Genomic DNA, 18,850 nt, shown 5'->3' with positions numbered 1-18,850 from the left:
CTCGCAGTCACTCACAGATCCTCCAGTCCCCCACTGCCAGCTAGTCTCATTTTTGCCAACAGGCGTACTGTACCCGCGCAGGCCTGGCCACACATAGCCTTCTTTGCGTTCCCATCAGCAATAGCGTCCAGCACAGGCTACCTGTGGCCAGGCCTGTCGGCAAAAACTAAACTAGCTGGCGGCAGGGGACCGGAGGATCTGTTAGTGACTGCGAGGGCACTGGATGGCTGCAGGGGACTGGTACAAACCCCAGGTAAGTAGAAATGATTTTTTTATCATGGCTTAAGTATCCATTTAAATCTACTTAGTAAATGCTAAAAAACATTAAATAAAACCTTCAGAGTATCTAAACAAAGGTCATTTTAGAAGTAGAAGAATTGATACAATTGTTTATCTCATGAGTTTATTTTCACCTGTGGTTTGCTTTAAAGGGAACCGAAGGTGAGAGGGATATGGAGACTGACATATTTATTCCCTTAACCCTTTGGGGACCAGCTGCTTAACCCCCCTTAAAGACCAGGCCATTTTACATGTGGGGGAGTGCATTTTGGGTGGTGTCGGGTAGCCGGATCCCCACTATGGCTAGGTAGGTATGGTGTCCCCAGTGTGGGCAGGTGTCCCCTGTTTTGCCTGAAGCCTTTACTCACCTCCCAGGCTCCAGAGATGAGTGAGCAGTTATAGCCCCCTCCGCTCTCGAAGCATCCCGCTCGCACTGCCGTTAAATTCTGGGCAGCATCTTGATGATGTCATTAAGCCGGGACCCGACACTTACATTAGGGCGAGCGGGGATGACAGCCAGAGTGAAGGGGAGCGCCAATCGCGGGGGAGGGGGGGTAACGTCAGGAAGGTGAGTGGATGCTCTTCTTCCCCTCCTACCGCCGCTGCTGTAATAGTGATCACTACCATCCACCTGCGATCATAGTGATCACGTGATTAGGAGCCAATCACGATGGCTCCTGATCACTGAGGGGAGATGTCAGCTGTCATATGACAGCTTAATCTCCCCTCTCAGGTGCGCACAATCGCATCGGGAGCGTAAACGGCAGGCGGCTAAATCCTACACCGCATCAGGCTTAGACAGCTACAAGTGCGGAGTAGGATTTACATTACGTGGTCCGGAAAAGGTTAAACAATGCCAGTTCGAGCCCTGTTGATCTTCTGGCATACGTAGTGTGCAAAACCCTGGAACAAGCATATGGCTAATCCAGTTGAGTCAGCTGAGTCAGAGTAACTGATCTGCTGCAAGCTTGTTCAGGGTCTATAGCTAAAAGTATTAGAGACAGAGGATCAGGAGACCTGCCAGGCAACTGGTATTGTTTAAAAGGAAATAAATTTGGCAGCCTCCATATCCCTCTTACATGGGCGTCCGCAGAAAATTTTCCAGGGGGGGGCAAAAAGTGCGGAGTTAAAAATTTGGGCTGGTGTTGTGTGGCGCGCGTAGCGCGCCAAAAAATGGAGCTACGTCATGCGCCGAAAAATGGGTGTGGTCATGAACCAGAATGTGGGTGTGGTCGTGGGTGGAGACAAGTTTACATGAACTAAGCAATGGTGGGACATTAGATTAGGACAGTGGTGGCGAACCTTTTGGAGGTCGAGTGTCCAAACTGCAAAGTCACTTTACTATCACAAAGTGCCAACAGCAATTTAAACTAAATACAAACGTTTTAACTCATACATGAACATTATGGAAAATTAAGTTGAAAATAAACTGTGAAGATAAACAATTTCATCCATCGTACTCCTGAAAAAAATTATTCATTTTTTTTATAACCTCCCAGTTTCATTTTCTGTTTTAAAAAGCAGAAAAGTAGGTTTAATGCTATTGTCTCATATGATGATGATTCAGCTTTTTCCATAGTCTCGCAGTTAGCAATCATGTGACCCCCAACAAGACAAATTCAGCAATCATGAGGCCCCCCCCATCAAGACAAATTCAGCAATCATGAGGCCCCCAACATGACCAACTCAGCAATCATGAGGCCCCCAACAAGACAAATTCAGCAATCATGAGGCCCCCAACAAGACAAATTCAGCAATCATGAGGCCCCCAACAAGACAAATTCAGCAATCTTGAGGCCCCCAACAAATCATGAGGCCCCCAACAAGACAAAGTCAGTAACCATGAGGCCCGCAACAAGACAAATTCAGCAGTCATGAGGCACATAAATAGACAGCTTTTCACATAAATAGGCAGAATGCCCCCTTAATATGTAGACACCTCTCACCTGGCAGCAGTTTCCCAAAATACACTCAATCTGACAGCAGTGGTTCCCCAAAAATAGGTAGCCCCAGGTCTATAGGTGTCCCCAGAATAGGTGGCCAGCGGTATAGATGTCCCCAGAACTGGTAGCCAGGGGTAGAGATGTCCCCAGAACAGGTAGCCAGGGGTATATGTGCCCAGTATATGTAGGCAAGGGTATATGTCCCAGTATATGTAGGCAGGGGGTATATGTCCCAGTATATGTAGCCAGGGGGATATGTCCCAGTATATGTAGGCAGGGGTATATGTCCCAGTATATGTAGCCAGGGGTATATGTCCCAGTATATGTAGGCGGGGGTATATGTCCCAGTATATGTAGGCAGGGGTATATGTCCCAGTATATGTAGGCAAGGGGTATATGTCCCAGTATATGTAGGCAGGTGTATATGTCCCAGTATATGTAGGCAGGGGTATATGTCCCAGTATATGTAGGCAGGGGTATATGTCCCAGTATATGTAGGCAGGGGTATATGTCCCAGACAGTATATGTAGGCAGGGGTATATGTAGGCAGGGGTATATGTCCCAGTATATGTAGGCAGGGGTATATGTCCCAGACAGTATATGTAGGCAGGGGTATATGTCCCAGACAGTATATGTAGGCAGGGGTATATGTCCCAGACAGTATATGTAGGCAGGGGTATATGTCCCAGTATATGTAGGCAGGGGTATATGTCCCAGTATATGTAGGCAGGGGTATATGTCCCAGTATATGTAGGCAGGGGTATATGTCCCAGACAGTATATGTAGGCAGGGGTATATGTAGGCAGGGGTATATGTCCCAGTATATGTAGGCAGGGGTATATGTCCCAGACAGTATATGTAGGCAGGGGTATATGTCCCAGACAGTATATGTAGGCAGGGGTATATGTCCCAGACAGTATATGTAGGCAGGGGTATATGTCCCAGTATATGTAGGCAGGGGTATATGTCCCAGTATATGTAGGCAGGGGTATATGTCCCGGTATATGTAGCCAGGGGGATATGTCCCCAGAAAAAGTGGCCATGTGTGCAGGAGGAGGGGAGCAGCGGAGAGAAGAGGGAGAGCTATGGGCACTCACCTTAGGGGGCTCTCCCTCCCTCTCTCGCTCTCCCCTCCGGAGTCCGGAATGAAGTGTGCAGCGGCTGGCAGCGGTGGGCGGAACTTACCTCCTCTCGTCGCACGCGCCGGATGGATTAGCCGCTACTCTGGCCTGATCCAGACCAGAGTGCGGCACCAGAACTTCCGGCGCAGGAGCGAGAGGAGGTAAGTTCCGCCCACCGCTGCCAGCCGCTGCACACTTCATTCCGGAGGGGACAGCGAGGGAGAGAGAGACCCCTAAGGTGAGGGAAGGGGGGGGAGACGTCCGCCCTTCCCCACTGTGCCCATAGCGCTCTCTCTCTTCTCTGCGTGTTCCCCTCCTGCTGGCTGCACGGGCACGCGGCCAGGGGGGGGCAGCGGGCGGCCAGGCTCGGGCAGATGCCCGGTTTTGCCATATGTGCGGACGCCCATGCCCTCTTACCTCGGTTTCCCTTAAAACATTGTTCTAGGAGTCTGTTAATAAAAATATTAAATCTTTAGACAACAATCCACCAAATCCTAATTTTTGTACAGGTTTTGAATATAATAGAAGAAATTATTTTATGCATGCTTACTCACTTGAAAAGAACAGCTCCGCAGACTACACACGTATATGTGCCAGGCACTGCATTGTGTGTAAATTCTCCAGTGAAGGCACTGAAACAAAAGTCATGTTTACAAACATAAGTGCAGAAGAGTTACAGCATTACTTCTTTCCACAGCACCATAACACATCTCTCGTTTGTACAGCCCCCAGCACAATGTGTGTTCTCAGAACCCAGTGAAAAATCTCATTTTACATGGGGTTTTTAAGAATGACCTAATCTCTCATTGCTGGCATGCACTAAATCATTTTGTTAGTAAGTGATCTGGATGGCGAGTTCCCTGAGCCAGAGTTAGGAGTTGCTGCCAGCTCTTATGATGGGCTGTTTTGCCAGCGATTCACATTCAGCAAAGAGTCTGTTATCCAAGGAAGAGAGCTGTGCCTATTAAGTGAAACCCCATGTGTGGTAAAGAGCCTTTTCAGGTCATGAATGGAAACAAGCAGTTACATCATTAATACATTTGGATCAGAGGTAAGCCAGGGCGGGCTGCCAAGCTGCATGGTATAAATTAGACAACAAAACGGTTAGTCCTTGGCAAGCGAAGCTTCATGCTGGAATCAGCTGAGACAGAATTTATTCACTAAAAACACTTTTGGAAGGGAACTATTTTTTTTTCTTCAGGACGCAGGGCTAGCGGCCAAGGACTAAAGCCATACGAGGGCAGTTATTGAACATTTTTGACATTCCAACCACAAATGAGCCAATAAATATTTTCTCCACATGTGCTTCAAAAAGAAATTGGAGTGGAGTGGAAAGGAACTGAATTATGCTACCTTCTCACCCAGCCAAAATGTCTGCGCTCACAATGGCCACCTTCAGAATCAAGTCCTCCTGGCACACAGCCACTGTGCTCTTGGTTCTGCCTTTCAGAAATATGTGCCTAAGCCCTTCTCACTTCCACACATTCTGCAGTAAAGTAAAACAGGCCTTCCATGCTGCTTTAACAGCTTCATTGGTCAAATAAAAGGCATTTGCAATAGCCCAGCTGCCTGTTTATTTAGTTCCATGCTCACATAGGCAGTGGTGTAGCTACATGTTGTACAAATAGAGTGACGTTTACCACTATGTATGTGTGGGAGCAAACATCACACAGCGCAGAGCACAGCAGCAGTGGGGAACCGTCACCACATCTGAACATGCCCCTGTTTCCTGCTATGTGAAGGGATAATTTGACTAGGATTAGAAGGGACTAAACATTTCTTCTGGAACAGTCTGGGTCCCCTTTGGGCATTTACTAGCCTGCAGTCTTGATGATGGAAGTCCTCTGGACCAATGAAATTCACTTCCTGCTAAATATGATTGGCCCAAATCCAAGCTGCATACAATTTCTATTTAAAGGAAACCGACGTGAGAAACATATGGAGACTGACATATTAATTTCCTTTTAAACAATGCACATTACCTGGCTGTTATGCTGATCCACTGCCACTATTACTTTTATCCATAGACCCTGAACAAGCATGCAGATCAGGTGTTTGTGACAAAAATGTGACAAGATAAGCTGCATGCTTGTTTCAGGTGTGTGATTCAGACACCACTGACCAGAGAGATCAGCATGACTGCCCGGCAACTGGCAGCCTCCATATGTCTCTCACCTCAGGTTTCTGTTAAATCTGCATGCAAGCTGGAATAGTCTCATAGACCATCTCTAGTACTCTTCTCCCCCGGCCAATAGAGGCTGCTGCTGATAGATTGCTGAAATAGAAAAGACCACATTTCTCTACTTAGAACAGTTATGTATAGCCTGTATCATTAGGCTGCCAGATGATGCAGAATTCAAAAACTGGAAGAACCTGATTATTTAAAAACAAAATACTGATCTTTATTCTGCATTAGTATAGAAGTCTAATGAATTTCTTACAGTATACTATGTGACCCTTATTGGAGGGGCTTCTATTATCAAGCATTGATTCCTCCCATTAAGGGGCTGTCTAAAGAAAACCCAGAATCATTCTACCAGTGACCACAGTTTATGATAATAGGCAGGAACCCCCGGTCTGTCATAAGAGACTGGTCAGCCAGAGCAGCTCTGAACAATGTAGTATACATTCTTCAGCTGTGGCTCAAGCTGCATGAGATGTATGGAATGAACTACCATAAATGGCAATCTCCTAAGGTGACAAACAGGAACACCTTTTGGCACCAATTTATTTTGGTAAAAGCTGCACTCCTGTCACACTTTCAGTTAGACCCAGAGCTGGATCTTTCATGAAGCAAGGTGAAACATTTGCATCAGGCGTAGAGATTACAGGGGCAGCATGTTTGTACTGTGTTTACACTTAGGCTGGGTCCACACTAGACACAGTTGCAGGACGGACACTGCAGTCCGGATCAGGGGAAGATCAGGGGAAGTACCCACCGTACTGCAAACTGATGAAAGTGCATCAGTTTTGCATCAGTTTCCGTTCAGTTTTTCCCTGACAGAAAACGTCTCCATCATTAGGAAGAAGTGGGAGGATTTTTTTGGGCCAATCATAAAGCTCACGCTATCCGTTTTCACATCAGTTTTTTGCCTGTGGAGCTGGAGATGCGTGTTCTCATTGCTTTCACTACCCCTGCGTGTATCCGTGGTCCTGATCCGTTGTGTGAAAATGCAGCAGATCCGGACCTTCCGTTCAGGTTTTGAAAACGGGTCCCCGCAAACGCAGATGGATCCGTTTTTTACTTGGGTGAGGCTGGCTGCTATTTTGAACATTAGTATCCGGGACTCCGTTTTTCATCAGGTTTGAAAAACGCAGCCACGGATACGTTTCCGGACCTAGTGTGGACCAGGTCTTACAGCATGCAGTCAGAGTAGGAGGAGAAGTGAGAGGAGAGCAAGGTGAAGAGGTCATCATTGAGGATCACGGAGTCTGACAGTGAGTGAGGAGGGGGGAGGCAGGAGAGCAGCAGTGTTTTATTTGATTTGCACAGCAGAAGGGAGGAGGTGTCACTGCTGTCCTGACTGAGGAGGAATGGAGGACAGCCGACTGGCTGAGGGTGAGCAGTTTGTTTGTCATAGATTCACAGCCAGCCAGCTAGTGTGTTACTGTGTTGAGCTGCAGCATATCATGTCTCAAGTTGTTGCATATGCTCCTTTGCTGACTGAAAACATTAAATGAAGAGTAAATTGTTGAGTGCTGTGCAATCATTCCAAATCGGACGGGGGAGGGGGGAATCCTCACAAGTATGCCTCAAGCAGCAAAAAAGTCTAGAACCGGCCCTGGTTAGACCCACACCACAGCATACTCAGGGCCAGATTTCTGGAAAGGCCACAAAGGCCATGGCCTAGGGCGATAAAATCAGATAAGATCAGAAACGCGGCAGGACTTGGAGAGAGAAGAGGTCACATGTCAAAGTAAATCATCTATTCTGGTCCCGCAGCGTAGCCAGTGCCCTGTTCTGCACTAATAGCTGAATTCCAGAGTTCCCCAATCCCTGGTGACATCAGGCCTAGGGCACTGGAAAGTACAAATCCGGCCCTGAGCATACTTGTAATAAGGGTGCCACCGTAATCTGGACAGTGGGGAAAAGACGTTGGTAGAATATCGGTAAAATTACTGATATTTTACTATTGGCGATAATTCCAATTGTAAATTGTCAATAAATGTTACCAATATTTTATCATCGCCAAACTTTTTTTTTCACCAGTGGGCGTTGTTTGTGTTAGCATGCGGGTTGTCATTTTTGTGTGCATATGTGTTCATGTTCAGTGAAAATATATTTTATAGTTTCAAGAGTTTCACAGAGAAGGGGAAATTGTGATGCTGTATTGTGGTTATGTTGTGGCTTTCTAGCACATGGGAATAAGGCATGGCTTGCAGCCAGACACTATAAGCAAGTCCAACAAATACAAATGGAAATGCTTCATAAGGAAAGATAAACATGGTCTAGAAACTTTTATCCATATTTTCTTCCTAACAAAAAAAATCAATGAAGAAAACAATATGTCAAACACTTTTTGTTCTGCTTAGTTTGATAAAGAAAACACACTCTTATAAGGCGCTCATATTTGGGTTGTCATAGGAAAAATGGCCCTCCTGAGTTCCCGGGAACCTGAAGTGAGAGGAATTTGGAGGCTGCCATCTTCATTCTCTAATAACCATTGTAATGCTTTGCCTCTAATACTTTAAGTCACTGATCCAGAATGAGATGCCTTATCTGAGATGCCTTAACTCCAATGGCTGCATGCTTTTTGCAGGTGCAAGATGGCAGCCTCTGCATTCCTCTAACTTCAGTTTCTTTTCATCTTCATCACCTGGACAGTGAATCATGGGAAAGTTGCTCTACAAGATACAGATCCATTACAAATGGACAAAAAAACCCAACTATTATTAATACTATCTTTTATTTATAAAATATAAGTATACTCATCGGTAAAAATTAAAATTCTGATACAAACACAAAGTGCTAAATTATTCTTTACCCTACTACAAATATCATTTATTGTTGTATGTGTCCCTGATGGAAAGATTACTCAATACACTCGAATGACTTGGTAAAAATGAATGAGAACGCTAAAGAACTGAGACAATAGGGTGGTAAAAACAGCAAACGTCTTTGGGGCCATTAATCTCTGTTTCAACTCCCTTTTAAAGTGACACTGAAGCGAAAAAAAAACAACCTTATAATGAATTGTATGTGTAGTACAGTTACAGTAATTGATAGAACATTATTAGCAAATAAAAGTCTCATATTTTTCTTTTCAGTTATATAGCTTTTATTTTTTATAACATTGCATCATTCCGTCATATTTGCTGTTTACAAACCACACTCTACTTTAAACTATAAAACAAAGCAGAGCTAATGACCCTGTGAACTTCCCTGCAGTGAACTCTTATCTGAAGCTGTCTCTCACTGTTTCTTTGATGTATAAGTGCTTCAGAAAACAGAACTGTCTTCAACCCAAGTTGGGTTGCAGAGCTCAGAGAAGCGCTTTTGCATAGATAACAAGTACATTTTCTTAACTCTTCATGTACTGGAAAACAATATGAGACTTTTTTATTTGCTATTAATGTTCTATTTCATAGCTGTACTACACATTCAATTCATTATATCATAAGTTTTTATTCGCTTCAGTGTCACTTTAAGTCTTCTGCTGCTTTTAGTTTATCTCCCAAAGAAAACATTTTTCAACCATAAGCAAAGTTTTGCATTCATTTAATACCTTATTATGCACACAAGTTAATGTGTATAATTTTGCACACAGTACATTTTTTATCACCTAGTGATTCATCAAACATTACAACCACCATCTTGCATGCCATCGAGACTTAGTTAAGTCCTCCATGCAGCTTGGATCAATTTAGTTTTTCGGTTTGTTTAACAAACAAACAAATGAAAACAACAGCATGCCCCTCCATCTTGAAACAAACGGGTGGGGGCCACATTGCCTCTCCCTCCATTCTAGGGCTGTTGGTAAGCACGCAAGTTCTTTGGATAAACCCTTTAACCTGGTGGGCCGCCCAGTAATAGGAGTGAGGGATTACAGTGGCAATCAAGTAAGCACCACTGGTCGTGCTAAAGTGTACAGAGGTATCCGGAGACCCCTTGCACATTTAGCTACCATGTCAAAGTTAGAGTCAATAAAATGCACCGACTGTAATGGCCCATACTCACGGGCGAGAAATGTGGCCTGTCGCCAGCACACGTGAGTGTGTGGGCGACAGGCCGGCGACAGCTTCTCGCCAGGTCCCTCCGCGTACACACGCGGAAGAGGGACCAGCGGCAAGGCGGAAGCTGTCGCTGACGTTCCTCCTCCCCCCGCCGGAAGCTCCATGTACCTACATGGAGGTTGCTGTCGCTAGTCCGCGTACTCACGCGGACTAGCGACAGTTGCGGCGGGGGGGCAGCGGCGACTGTCGCCATGCGATTGAAAGTTTCAATCGCATGGCGACATGAGCGGCGGGCGACAGTTCGGGGTGCGCGCGTGTGCGACGGCCCATACTCACGGGCGACCTGTCGCCGCAACACGCGCGCGCCGCGTGTTGAGGCGACAAAAGTCCCTCGTGAGTATGGGCCATAACATGCATGGATCTATGGCTATAGGCACAGATGTCTTGGCACCCTAGACTTCACCTTCCATGAGCCTAAAAAACCCCACCAAACTGCAATGCAAGTGTGCTGGCTGGCCCAGCTGTCACTTCTCCTTTACTTTCCTTGCCCATCATAGGTAGCTACAGGTGCCCTTTAGTATTAGGTAGCCAGAGGTACCCTCAGTATTAAGTTGCATAGGGCGGGGGGAAGGAATGCACTCGAGGAGAAGAGTGAGCCGCCTTTCTATCATCAGACACCTGTAGGCACGTGCCTACAGTGCCTTATGGTAAATCGGGTCCTTGGCTTTAATGTTTTATTATCTGAAACTTTCTAGAAGTCTTCTGGATCCCTGTATTTATCAGCAGCCTTGATTGCAGTATAGCTGCATTGTTGCTGCTTGCACTGTCTGCTCAGGTTGATTGCACTCTAGTTCTGATTCATAGAAGTCTTCTCACCATGTTGCTAAGAACAATCTTTCATGATTTCTATATCTGATGAATGTACAAATGAGCTGTTCTATGGCTTCATAAGTAGTCGGTTGCGTGGTAACAGCCTCAGTGGATCACTAAAAAGGAAGCTACCACAACGGGGGACATCTGCACTCAAACAGGATTTTCATCCAAAACCATCACAAGCTATCATTTTGAGTGATGAAAATATAATGTATTAAAATATAATGTAAAATATATGTATGAATGCTTCACAGCTACAGTTGGATTAGTAAAAATACAGCACTAGGCTAAGCAGTTTGGACCATCACTAGTAATGAAACAATGTTCATCAATATAGATGTAATACAGGCATGGACTGACTCTGGGTGCATTAGCAGTGGAGTGCTGTGGATTATTTACTTAATGCTACTTGTTAGAAAAGACATATTACCTTTCGGTCCCTTTTTCTTGCGTGACATGGTATTGCTTGGGTGTCAGGCGCTGCCTTAATTCTTGTTCAGTAAACACCACCTTACATGTTTTTTTCTCCTTGCGTGACCCTGAGAAAAGTAGAATCATAAAACAGTTTTATTTTAATTAAATAGATATTGCTTTGGTAATTTACTTCAAGTGTGTGCTTTGTCATAATACATATTTCTAAATACCATTTGTGCCCAGCAAAGCAACAGCCAGCTTAGTGCATAAAAAGAGAGTTGTTAAAGAGACACTGTAATGACATACGGTATAACAGAATGTAGTAATTTATTTAGGATACCCAGTTTTATGTAGGGACTAGATTGTGAGCTCCTTTGCGGGACAATTAGTGACAAGACTATATATACTCTGTACAGCACTTCAGAAGATGTTGGCGCTATATAAATATTAAATAATAATAATAATAATAATATGTTAATTATCCTAGTTTCAGCATCAGAAACACTTCCAATGTGTATATATTGCTTTATATAGGTATGTATCCCTGTCCTCCCAGCGATGTCGCAACGTAGGCTGTTTAGATATTCAGAATTCTCCTCCTAGAGCATTCTGGGATACCAGGTTTTATTTTCACTGGCTTCAGAACACAGTGAAAACTAATGTTCCGCAGCGCAGAGATGTACCTGCCACCAGTAAAAATGTCACCATCTGGGCAAGTGGGCATGGAGTAGATAATTTATAAAGTAATATTGTAAAAAATAAGCAATTTTATTCATTACATTATTTTTAGTACAGTTCCTCTTTAAGGATACCTAATCAATCAATTAATGTTATTTACATTTTCTCAAGTGCTCAGATAAACTGGTAATGTTGCTACAGAGATGGCCCCAAATTTTTGTCTCCTGCAGTGGCGTAGTAATAGGGGGTGCAGAGGTTATGACCACGCCAGGCCCTTTGGCCAGACGGGCCCCATAGGGCCCTCCCTTAACCACAGTATTAGCTCGTTATTGGTCCTGTGCTGGTAATAATCACTTATATTGCTGCTTCGAATAGTAGTAATTATTAACAAGCTGTTCCCATCCCCTTCTCGCACCTTTGACACTGTAGTTGCCATTGGCAGGTTTTGGTGCGCCATATCAATTGTTATGTATAGAGTGCTTGGGGGGCCCCATGTTAAACTTGCACCGGGGCCCATAGCTCCTTAGCTATGTCATTGGTCTCATGGCTAATTTATATGAGGGTATAGAGATCTTTTTCCTGTCCACCAATCTCTATTATAAATGTAAAGCTAAAATATATTCCAAAATACTTGCTAGGAAGTTAGAAACAATATTAGATGATCTTCTCAGTGTGCAATAAATAGGATTCACAAAGGTAAGCAAAAAGACAACAACATTTACACTCTCATCAATATTATTTGCCAGTGCCTAAATGACAAGAGAACTGAAGCAGTTGTCCTCTTGGTTGATGCTGAAATGGCTTGGACAAGTGGGTCTCTATCTATAATCAGACTGCCACTGTAAAAATCAGTGCCTTCCTTTTAAGGAGTTTGCTATCAGCAATGGAGAGGAGGCCGTCTCTCCCCTTAGCTGATATGGGAATAGAGGCCTTTTCCTGACTATACAGTTAAAAAAGGGCATTTAAGGCAGGGGTCTAGTCCTGGGAAAAGAAGTGAGTGGACTCACTTGGAGAACCTCTGCGGCGCGCCAAAAATGGGCGTGGTCAAGCACACCATGGGCGTGGTCATGGGTGGGGCCAAATATACATGACCTTAGCAGTGATGTAAAAGGTCTGCCAAGGAAGTTTGAGCTCTGCCGTAGTGTATCCCCCAAAAATTGATGTAATCTGACAGCATTTCACCAAAAAGACACATAATCTGGTAGAAGTTCCTCCAAAATACAGATAATATGGAAGTGGTTCCCCCAAAATAGACAATGTGGCAGCAGCAGTTCCACCAACATACACGTAATTTGGAAGCAGTTCCCCAAAATACGCGAAACCTGGCAGCGGATCACCCAAAATACACGTAACACCCAAAAGACATATAATCTGGCAGTAGTGGTCCCCCAAACATACACAATCTGGCAGCAGTTCTCCAAAATACACGTAATCTGGCAGCAGCCGTTTCCCTAACATACACATAATCTGGCAGCTGTTCCCCAAAATACATAACAGCGATTGCACAAAAATGCAGATAATCTGACAGCAGTTCCCCCAAAATAGGTACCCCCAGGTAGCCAGGTCTATAGGTGTCCCCAGTATAAGTAGCCATGAGTATAGTAGTCCCCAGTATATGTAGCCAGAGGTATAGTTGCCTAGTATATGTAGCCAGGGGTATATGTGCCCAGTATATGTAGCCAGTGGGATATGTCCCCAGTATATGTAGGCAGGGGTATATGTCCCCAGTATATGTAGGCAGGGGTATATGTGCCCAGGTAGCCAGGGGTATATGTCCCCAGTATATGTAGGTAGGGGTATATGTGCCCAGTATATGTAGCCAGGGGTATATATGCCCAGTATATGTAGGCAGGGGTATATGTCCCCAGTATATGTAGGCAGGGGTATATGTCCCCAGTATATGTAGGCAGGTGTATATGTCCCCAGTATATGTAAGCAGGGGTATATGTCCCCAGTATATGTAGCCAGGGGTATATGTGCCCAGGTAGCCAGGGGTATATATGCCCAGTATATGTAGGCAGGGGTATATGTCCCCAGTATATGTAGGCAGGGGTATATGTCCACAGTATATGTAGGCAGGTGTATATGTCCCCAGTATATGTAGCCAGGGGTATGTCCCCAGTATATGTAGGCAGGGGTATATGTCCCCAGTATATGTAGGCAGGGGTATATGTGCCCAGGTAGCCAGGGGTATATGTCCCCAGTATATGTAGGTAGGGTTATATGTGCCCAGTATATGTAGCCAGGGGTATATATGCCCAGTATATGTAGGCAGGGGTATATGTCCCCAGTATATGTAGGCAGGTGTATATGTCCCCAGTATATGTAGCCAGGGGTATGTCCACAGTATATGTAGGCAGGGGTATGTCCCCAGTATATTTAAGCAGGGGTATATGTGCCCAGGTAGCCAGGTGTGCCCCCACCCGAAGGGAGCAGAGCAGGGAAGGCGAGCTATAGGGACAGTGGGGATGGGCGGACATCTCCCCCCCCCCCCATCCCTCACCTTTGTGCTCCCCTTCCTGCCTCTCCCCTCCGGCGTTTTTAAGTGTCGGGCCCGGCGACGAAAGTGGGCGGAGACTTGCCGCGTTCCATTCGCATGGGACGCTCCACTCTGTGTGCGGCTAGAAGACCAGACTAGCCGCACACAGAGCGGAGCGTTCCATGCGACTGGAACGCGGAAAGTCTCCGCCCACTTTCGCCGCCGGGCCCGACACTTAAAAACAGCGGAGGGGAGAGGCAGGAAGGGGAGCACAAAGGTGAGGGATGGGGGGGGGGATATGTCCGCCCATCCCCGCTGTCCCTATAGCTCGCCTTCCCTGCTCTGCCCCCCTCCACACAAGCCAGGGTGAACGGCGTTCACTTTGAAGAAAAAGTGGGTGGACGCCGTTCACCCGCGTCCACGCAGGACTCGACCCCTGATTTAAGGGATGCAATATAAGGGCTTAAAGGGAACCAGAGATGAACGATTCACACAAAATAAACATATCAGTTGATAGCTTGTAAAGAATAAATGCTCTACCTGATAATTTCGCCACTCTGGTGTGCCTGTTTGAGTGTTTTTTATCCATTATTGCTCCAGGAAATATCCAATATGGCCGCCGGCTCATTTCCCTTCTGCTTCCAGGTTATAAGCTGTTCTGGATGTGCTGTCTAACCTCTATGAGACTATAGACAAGAGGGCTGCTGCAGCCTTTCATCTGTCTGCTTTCAACTTTATTATTCTGGTATGCTGTGTGGCTGCCTGTAGGAAGTGTCTCTCATAGAAATGAAACTGCATACAGTAGATAATGACTGGCTGCACACTGCACACAGATAGACTTGTCTGTTTCAGAGCTTCTTTCTCGGCAGCAGCAGCCCCTCCCATGTCAACAGCTCTGAGTAGGAAATCTGAGCCAGGAGGGGGCAGGCTTGGGCTTGAAAAGACTCCACAGCAGAGTGACTCAGCTATAATGATTCCAGGTCAAACCTAGACTGAATCAGTTGGTGGATTCTTATCACAGTTGATAAGAGATAGATTAGACTGAGAAGAATAAAACTAAAAGCAGGGTAGGTGTTTACTGTTATGTTCCCACTGATAAATGTAATAAAATACATGAGGGTGCTTCGTCTCTGGTTCTCTTTAAGTTAATAGTCTATGCTAAAAACCTACTTTTTACCCTAGTGGATCTGGCAGTTTCTATTTCTAGCATGCAGGAATGATCCTTATAGTTTTTGGAATAGCCTTCAGTTATAAGGTGAATTGATATCAAACAAATCATAACTTCCCTGGCGGTACGCAGTTTCAGAGGCTGCGTCCGCCGGGAGGATTTTTTGTAGCAAAATGTGTTTTATATCAGTTAGCTAGCACTTAGCTAGCTAACTATGTTCCCCAAGCTCTGCCGCACCATTTAGCCATCCCCGATCGCCGCCGGCAATTACGTACCCCTCCGCGATCCCGCGAGAGCCGCAGCTTCCCATTAAGCTTTACTCGTCGCTATGACGTCATCATGATGTCATCCGCAGTCCCGATCGCCATCATAGCGAGGCCTGGAGCTGATTGTGAGGCTGCGCCATCACAGGATCTCTGAGGGGTAAGTATTACTGCTGCAATCGGGGGGGGGGGGGTAATCGGAGGCACTTGGGGAACATAGTTAGCTAGCTAAGTGCTAGCTAACAGATATAAAACACATTTTGCTACAAAAAATCCTCCCGGGGCCATGTGATCCTCTGCGGTGGCTAGCCTGAGCGTAGCCAGGGAGGTTAAGGTGCATACACAAGTCTGATTTTATGCCCAATTGTAATTCAAACTGGACATTTGAACGACTTGCCATTCAAACAAAAAGTTGTTCAGACACCTTGTACACGCAGACGACAAAACGTTTGAAGTGCTAATTACAGCTAATTTACATGTCGTTTGAAGGATCAATGGACTTGATAGAACAATGGACTAGATGAAATGACTGATCAAAGGACTTGTTATTTGAAAGTCTATTATTGTCAAACTAATAGACTTTCAAACAACATGTCTTTTGTACACATGTACAGACCTAACTGTCATTTGAATGACAGTTAGTCCACGAATCCGCCCAGCGGATCAGTCAAAACTGCTGCTATTAGTCTAAAGATCGTTCGTACACACACCAAACTGTCGTTTTAAAACGACTGGTTTGAACAACAAGTTGTTCAGAAATATCAGACCTGTGTTCGTACCTTTAGACTTAAAGTGAACCTTACGTCAGGAAAAAAAATGAGATGCTGGCAGCGAGGGACCAGAGGATTAGTGAGTGGCTGCGAGGGCACAGGACTGCTGCAGGGGGCTGGTAGAAGCCCCAGGTGAGTAAAACTCATTTTTTTCCTGGCTTAAGTGTCCCTTTAACCACTTGAGGACCCACCCTTTACCCCCCCTTAAGGACCAGCGCTGTTTGTTGTGATCTGTGCTGGGTGGGCTCTGCAGCCCCCAGCACAGATCAGGGTGCACGCAGAGCGATCAGATCGCCCCCCTTTTTTCCCCCCTATGGGGATGATGTGCAGGGGGGGTCTGATCGCTCCTGCCTGCAGGCATGTTGCGGGGGGGGGGGGGGGGCACCTCAAAGCCCCCCTCCGCGGCGACATTCTCCCCCTCCCTCTCCTACCTTTCCCCCCCGGTGATCCGGGCTGCACAGGACGCTATCCGTCCTGTGCAGCCAGTGACAGGACGTCCCCTGGATAGTGTACTGGTTAAGGGCTCTGCCTTTGACATGGGAGACCAGGGTTCGAATCCTGGCTAGGTCAAGTATCTATTCAGTAGGGAGTTCAAGGCAAGACTCCCTAACACTGCAGGGTGGCCTCTTGAGCGCGTCCCAGGGGCTGCAGCTCTTGAGCGCTTTGAGTCCGACAGGAGAAAAGCGCTATACAAATGTTCCGATTATTCCGATTATTCCGATTCCCTGTCACATGGCGGCGATCCCCGGCCGCTGATTGGCCGGGGATCGCCGATCTGCCTTACGGCGCTGCTGCGCAGCAGCGCCGTACAATGTAAACAAAGCGGATTATTTCCGCTTGTGTTTACATTTAGCCTGCAAGCCGCCATCGGCGGCCCGCAGGCTATTCACGGAGCCCCCCGCCGTGAATTGACAGGAAGCAGCCGCTCACGCGAGCGGCTGCTTCCTGATTAATCAGCCTGCAGCTGGTCCTGCAGCTGCCACTTTGCCGACGCACGGTATAAGCGTGCGGTCGGCAAGTGGTTAAGGCTGTAATCCAGTTACCAAAACACATATCAGCCACTCCTGCAACATTGTTTGAGCTTCTCAACACATCCAGTATCTTGGTATCAAGGCGTAGCTAAGGAGCTGTGGGACCCGATGCAAGTTTTACATTGGGGCCCCACAAGCATTCTATACTTAACAATTGATATGACGCACCAAAACCTGCCAATGGCAACTACAGTGTCAGAGGTACAAGAAGGGGATGGGGAGACGCTTGTTAATGATTACCACTATTCAAAGTATCTATAGAAGTGATTGTTATGCGCACAGGAGCAATAGAAAGCTAATACTGCAGTTAAGGGAAGGCCCCACGGGGCCTCTCTGGCCCAAGGGCCCTGATGCGGTCGCAACTTCTGCATCCCCTATTGCTGCGGCACTGTATCAAGCTTTGTAGTGACCTTAAAACGTTTTATATTTAAATGATAGCAGGATTCTGAATAATATAAAAAAAAAGTTACAACTTTGGAATAAACAATGCTACAATATAATAGGCAGAATAGAAATTATATCTCTCCCAAAACTGCTCTTGTTAAACCAGAGCCTACCCATCTCCTTGTCTACCTAATGGTCCCACTCCTACAACAGCATTGCTGTGCAAACAATAAACTCATTTGGAGAATTGACATGGTGTGCCAGTCGGACTTGTATCAATGTAAATATAGAATCAGCACTTTTCTGCCATTAAAAAGCTACCATGAAATTAACTAGCAATTGCTTGCACCTTTTAATTAAATCAAGTCTGGGCACTAGGGATGATTAAAGGTATGCAGATTCTTCGAAGTTGATGCAAATGTATGCACATTTTTATGCAAATACATTTTGAAACTGCATACATTTGCATAAAAATTTGCATCTCATTGATCATCCCTACCAGGCACACTGGCTCACTTCATCAAAACCCTTTCCTTTAGCTACATTAAGACCTAACCATGATTTCAATCACCCCCCACACAGGATGAATCCTATTTCAGCTTTAACAACCTTTACCCTCACATAATAGACTGTGGGGCAAACAATAAACCTATATGGCACAATATTTGTCAGGAATCAAATACAAAGTTGTCTCATAAAGTCTGAAACTTTCTATAAGTAGATCTTTAATGGTGTATAAAAATTATTTATAAGGAAAGAAAAGTCAGACAAACTGCTTTCTCACATTTATAGAATCCTTAGTAGTACCACTACCAAACCTTTTTCTCGTCAACATTCTAGTGTGGACAAAGAAGTGGGATGAAATATAGAGAAAGCTGTTTGGTTGCAGCGAATCTACAAATTTTCCTGGCTTACCCATATCTCTATTTACCAGGTTATGCAGCTAAAACAAGTACACAGATTGTATTATACCACTGATAAGAAGCTACTATTCCCATGATCTAAACCAAAGAACTCCATATTGCTGAAGATGTGGGTCTGCCATCAGGACCTACAATCACATTTGGAAAAAAAAACATTCCCTGTTCTGGAACGTTTCTGGACCAAACTTGAATCCATTTTTTTTTCAAAACCACTTACCTGACTGCAAGATCAATGCTGGAGAGGGTGACTCAGATATTAAACTTATCCATAAGGAGCACAGTTTTGTTCAGTGCTTCCTTTGGTTAAACTTATTATACAATATCCTATAGCACTTCATCCAAATGGTCAA

At 45.4% G+C, this 18,850-nt stretch overlaps 1 protein-coding gene across 3 annotated transcripts in view; it reads right to left on the bottom strand.

Annotated features, from left to right (window-relative positions):
- The window catches only part of MSRB3 (methionine sulfoxide reductase B3), a 147,769-nt gene that overhangs the window by 67,128 nt on the left and 61,791 nt on the right, over window positions 1-18,850 (bottom strand). For 2 of the 3 annotated variants that reach the window (XM_068276760.1, XM_068276761.1), the window contains 2 exons: window positions 10,821-10,929; window positions 3,898-3,975 (listed from right to left, as the gene is read on the bottom strand). In XM_068276760.1, the coding sequence (XP_068132861.1) occupies window positions 3,898-3,975; window positions 10,821-10,929 (187 nt within the window). The remainder of the gene's footprint in view (window positions 1-3,897; window positions 3,976-10,820; window positions 10,930-18,850) is intronic. The other variant, XM_068276763.1, reaches the window with a different exon arrangement.

This window comes from Hyperolius riggenbachi, chromosome 3, assembly GCF_040937935.1.
Source record: "Hyperolius riggenbachi isolate aHypRig1 chromosome 3, aHypRig1.pri, whole genome shotgun sequence".
NCBI classification, from domain to species: Eukaryota; Metazoa; Chordata; class Amphibia; order Anura; family Hyperoliidae; genus Hyperolius; species Hyperolius riggenbachi.
The sequence above is the reverse complement of the archived record's forward strand: the minus strand, read 5'-3'. Positions and strand labels throughout refer to the sequence as shown.